The 4,634-nt window shown below is 33.9% G+C and overlaps 1 protein-coding gene across 1 annotated transcript; it reads right to left on the minus strand.

The window, feature by feature from the left end:
• Nucleotides 1–2,871: 2,871 nt before the first annotated feature.
• LOC110780352 (uncharacterized) lies at nucleotides 2,872–3,909 on the minus strand. The gene is made up of 4 exons (XM_021984757.2): nucleotides 3,782–3,909; nucleotides 3,350–3,516; nucleotides 2,965–3,253; nucleotides 2,872–2,875 (listed from the first exon to the last, which is right to left on the minus strand). The coding sequence occupies exons 1-4, from the start codon at nucleotides 3,826–3,828 to the stop codon at nucleotides 2,872–2,874; spliced, it is 507 nt and encodes a 168-aa protein (XP_021840449.2). The 5' UTR covers nucleotides 3,829–3,909.
• Nucleotides 3,910–4,634: the final 725 nt, after the last annotated feature.

The raw sequence follows: 4,634 nt of genomic DNA on the forward strand, positions 1-4,634 counted from the left end.
ACAACCCCTGGGCGCGGTTTTTAGCTTATGTTTCCGATTTTTTCTTCTATTTTTTGGGCAAGACTCTAAATATAGCCCTTAGACATCTTATTTTTAGCATTTTTTTAGACTCTTAGTTTATTACTTAGTTTTATTCTCTCTCTAAACTTTTGTTAATTACCTTTTATTCAATTCAAGTTCCAATCTTTAAATTTCTATCATTTGTTCTTCAATTTGGTATTTCTTATTCCTCTCTTTCGTTATTCAATTTTAATTATGTTTTCATTAATCATGTTTGATTTGTTTAAATTAAAATTAAATATGTGTGAGTAGTCAATTTTCTAGGGTTTTGGGATCCATGAATTAATATAAAGGGATGATTGAATGTTGTTGATTGTTGGTATTGTGATTAATTCCTATTGATTGGTTTCATTTACTATGCAATTAGATATGCACAGGTTTAATTGTATTAGTCAAGCAATATCAAGTTAAGATTCGAGAGATGCAATTTGATGTTTAGGATTGTTTCAATAGGTAGAATTGGAATTAATACGTAGCGAGAGCCCGTTAATTCTAAGTCTATGATTGTATCGATTCGAGAGAGCATGCTAGTCTAATTAACTTCTTTATTGATTATTATTGATTGTTTATCATCCTGGATTGTTGTTCATTGGTTAACCTATGCCCTAGACCTTTAAATTCTGATTTATTCCTATTTTATTATCGTCGTAGTTTTAATATCAAAACCAACCAAAATCTTGTTCGCAGTAGTCTAGACCTTAGATTTAGTAATAGAAAGAACGCATGTTTCCCTGTGGATTCGATCCCTACTTCCCTTACTATCTTGTTAGTGGACTTAGGTTTATTTTTGATTAGGTGATACGACTTAAGCCTGTCACACGGCAAGAGCACATGAACGCTCTCAAACGCGTGATCCGGTATATAAAAGGTAAGTTGGACCTTTGCTTACATTTATATCCTTCTTCGGTCACTAGCCTCACGTCTTACACAGATGTCGATTGGGGTGGTTGTCCTGATACGCGACGCTTTACGTCCGGTTATTGTGTCTTCCTAGGAGTCAATTTGATTTCTTGGTCCTCGAAACGTCAAGCCACTTTATTTCAGTCCAGTGCGGAGGCCGAATATAGAGGAGTCGCCAATGTCATCTCTGAAACTTGTTGGCTTCGAAATTTACTTTTGGAGCTTCTCTGTCCAGTTAACAAAGCAACCTTGGTCGATCTATTGCGATAATGTAAGTGCGGTTTATCTTTCTGGCAATCATGTTCAACATCAACGCACTAAACATATCGAAATGGACATTCATTTCGTGCGCAAAAAAGTTGCAAAAGGTCATGTCCGTGTCCTTTATGTCCTATCCCGATATCAAATTGCAGATAGTTTTACAAAAGGGCTTCCGCTAGTATTCTTTAATGATTTTCGGGACAATCTCAGCGTATGGAAACCTCCCGTTTCAACTGCGGGGGTGTGGTAGAATATATGCAAATTGATTCTCATTATGTAATTATGTTAATTAAGCATATATTCGTGTAATATATTTAGGGTATAATTTAGGTTGTTTACCTAGTTTAGCAGTATCAATCCTTTGTATAAATACACGTTTATGCTAATGAATAAAATCAAGCATCATACTTCCTTTAAAAACAATCAAGTAACCTAAATCCGAAGAATAAAAGGACATCAAACACTAGAAAAATAATATATCAGAGCAGAATTAGCAAATACTTGGTAAGAAACAATTAATCAAGTCTCTGAAATTTATGAAAAAGGTCCAACTTTGTTACATATTACATCGTAATGTTGAGATAACACGTAGATCGATCTTAAATTCAGAAACAAATAGAAACAAAGCAAAAAAACATGTAAAATCCTCACTTTAAGAGCAAAGTAAAACCATGCAACACTACCGAAAGCATTAAAAGGATATATAACACGATATCAGAAAACCGTGCCTTGTGTACGTAGGAGACGACCTTAGCTTGGTTCATATCATACGTATGCATGATCGATGATTGTGAACGACCATCTTAAATCTTAACCTTCAGCGTCGTTGAGTATGTAAACAGTATTGAAAATGACTTTGACGTTTGCAGTTTGTTTATAGTCATATTTGGTTGACGGATCAGACATGAAGGCATCTCTTTCAATAAACTCAGGAAAACCCGATGTGTTCTTTCCGGCATGGTACCAGTCAAGAGCTGCAACAGATGATCGAAGAAGGAGACAAAAGTAAAACTATTATTATTATTATTAATATAATAAAATAAAAATAAACAAGGAAGAATGATTATTGAAAATCGATCACTTACCAGACTTCTCATTACCGTAGACTCCAACTCTTTTATTTTTCAGGCTTAATTCAAAATCAACAAACATTTTTCTTCCATTGGAAAGCTTGCTCTTTACGTCATCAAGCTCCAGATATAGTGAAATATGACTGTCAGTTCCCCTCTGCGTATCCATCTTGATATAAATTCAGCTTTCTTCAAAAATTAAAATACAAGGGTTCACTTATTTTAGGACGGATCAGAATATCTCTTAGTATTAAGGGAATTTTGATATTTATTATCTTTTAAGTTTCAGGATTTTATATTTATCTACCACCTTACCACCTTAATTTTATAATGTTTTAAATTCACCCTTTCTGAATGGCTTTCATACAATTTTCGGTCCGTGTGAACCTTATTTAACAAACTTTTTTAATTGAAAAATGAATGAAAATGGAGGAAAATTAAAGAAGTTGGTTAAGTGGAGCTCACACGAATGAACTTCGATCGTTAAACAATGCTGATTATGAAATTTGTTATAAAATTATGGTGGTAATTATGAACTACTCCGTATATTTTATAAAGTGATAAATACGAAAACTCCAAATTAACTGCAAATGTGATAAATATGAAAAAATAAATTTAATCATCACTACCTAAATATAAAGGTTGATAGGAAGAAAAAAATATCGATACGCACCAGGTGTAAGTTTCACCATCGAATTTAGTGACGAAGGGTATAGAATCTATGTTATCCGTGGCTGAAGAATCAAGTGTAATTGACAACTCAAAGAGGCGTTTAGAAATGGTTTTTACGAGCGACGTCTTAGAGAAACTAGGTTCACTGCTTGTAATAAAAATCTCAGCTCCAAAGGTGCAAGTGTTATCAACAACAAATCCGTTGTCTGACTCGTTAAAATAATTAATCTCCAGAATCTGCGGAATTCCCCATTCTTTTCCCCGGATATCAAATTGCTTTTCTCCCAAATCTGCATTCATTTCATATAATTAATTTTATTAAAGATAAAACGAAAACGGTCAAGTTTATAATGTGCTCAGAAAATAGAGAAAATTATCTAGCATACCTTCAATGACAAGATATTCATCCGAGTTTTGTTCCAATACGAAAAATTTCATCGCAACACTAGCTTCTTTGCTTCGACTACCAGGAGTCTTTTGCCTCCTCAAGTACAAGGAGACGAAGCCCGTCCCACCTCTTGCCTCATTTCCATTAGGATAGAAGCACATCGTCCTCAATTACCAAACAAATAATAACAATATTAACCAGCTAATGTAATGCAAAGTGGATAAAAGGTCGCAAATTGCAATAATATGTGTGCCAACTATATTTTTTAATTACATTAAAAATACCTAGTATAATATTGTTGTAATTTCTATTTTTTTCGTTTTTCACAGTGAAATTATAGCGCGTTGATGGTAAAAAAATGACCAAATGTCTAATATGAATAGTGTAAAAAACAATATGGTGTGATATTTATAGAACAGAGAAAATATACCATTTATCGCCTCCAGCAGAAAATTCTGGTGTCTCGAAAAATTTCATGTTGGCTTTCTTCAGAGATGCCAAAAGCTGGGAGTAGGAATGAATTTCGAAGATAAAGTGGCAAGGCCTTCGTGATCTGAATGTCCGAACTGGCTTACTGAAGGAATTATGTCCTTAGACATTTCCGGCAATTACTAAATATAAATAGGAATTAATTATGAAGATAATAAGTTAATTATTTTAGTAATCATATTTGCTTGCTAAAGAATAAATGTGATTAGCAGGACAATATTGATTGGACCTACAACTAAAATATATTATGAAGGAAATAATGCCCTTGGTCCAAGTATGCATTCTATGTTAAGTCTAATAAATGCGGTTCAGTATTAATTAACAAGTTAATAATTCAGTGAGATCAAGTGAGCTGAATGCCTAGCTAGAGGCCGCTTCAGTTCAAGTGGAATTAATGATATTAATCCACAGCTTACTCTTGACTGAACCCGTAGGGTCACACAAATAGTACGTAAACGGATCAAGTATTTAATGGCATTAAATACTCCATCTATGAATATTCGGAACCGACGGATCTTGGTTTCAGTGGGAGCTAAGATCGTCACAGGCAAGAAATGAATACTCCGGAAACGATGATATTGCCGGAAACGGAAATATGGATCGTATCGGAAATATGAATATTATCCAAGTCGTAGATGTTGCCGGAAACGGAAACATGGTACGTATCGGAAAATATTATTGGAAATGGAAATATTACCAGAATCGGAAATATTACCGGAAACGGAAATATTGTCAGAATCGGAAATATTACCGGAATCGGAAAATAATTCCGGAAACGGAAATATTAAATATTT

The sequence above is a fragment of the Spinacia oleracea genome, chromosome 6, assembly GCF_020520425.1.
Source record: "Spinacia oleracea cultivar Varoflay chromosome 6, BTI_SOV_V1, whole genome shotgun sequence".
Taxonomy (NCBI): domain Eukaryota; kingdom Viridiplantae; phylum Streptophyta; class Magnoliopsida; order Caryophyllales; family Amaranthaceae; genus Spinacia; species Spinacia oleracea.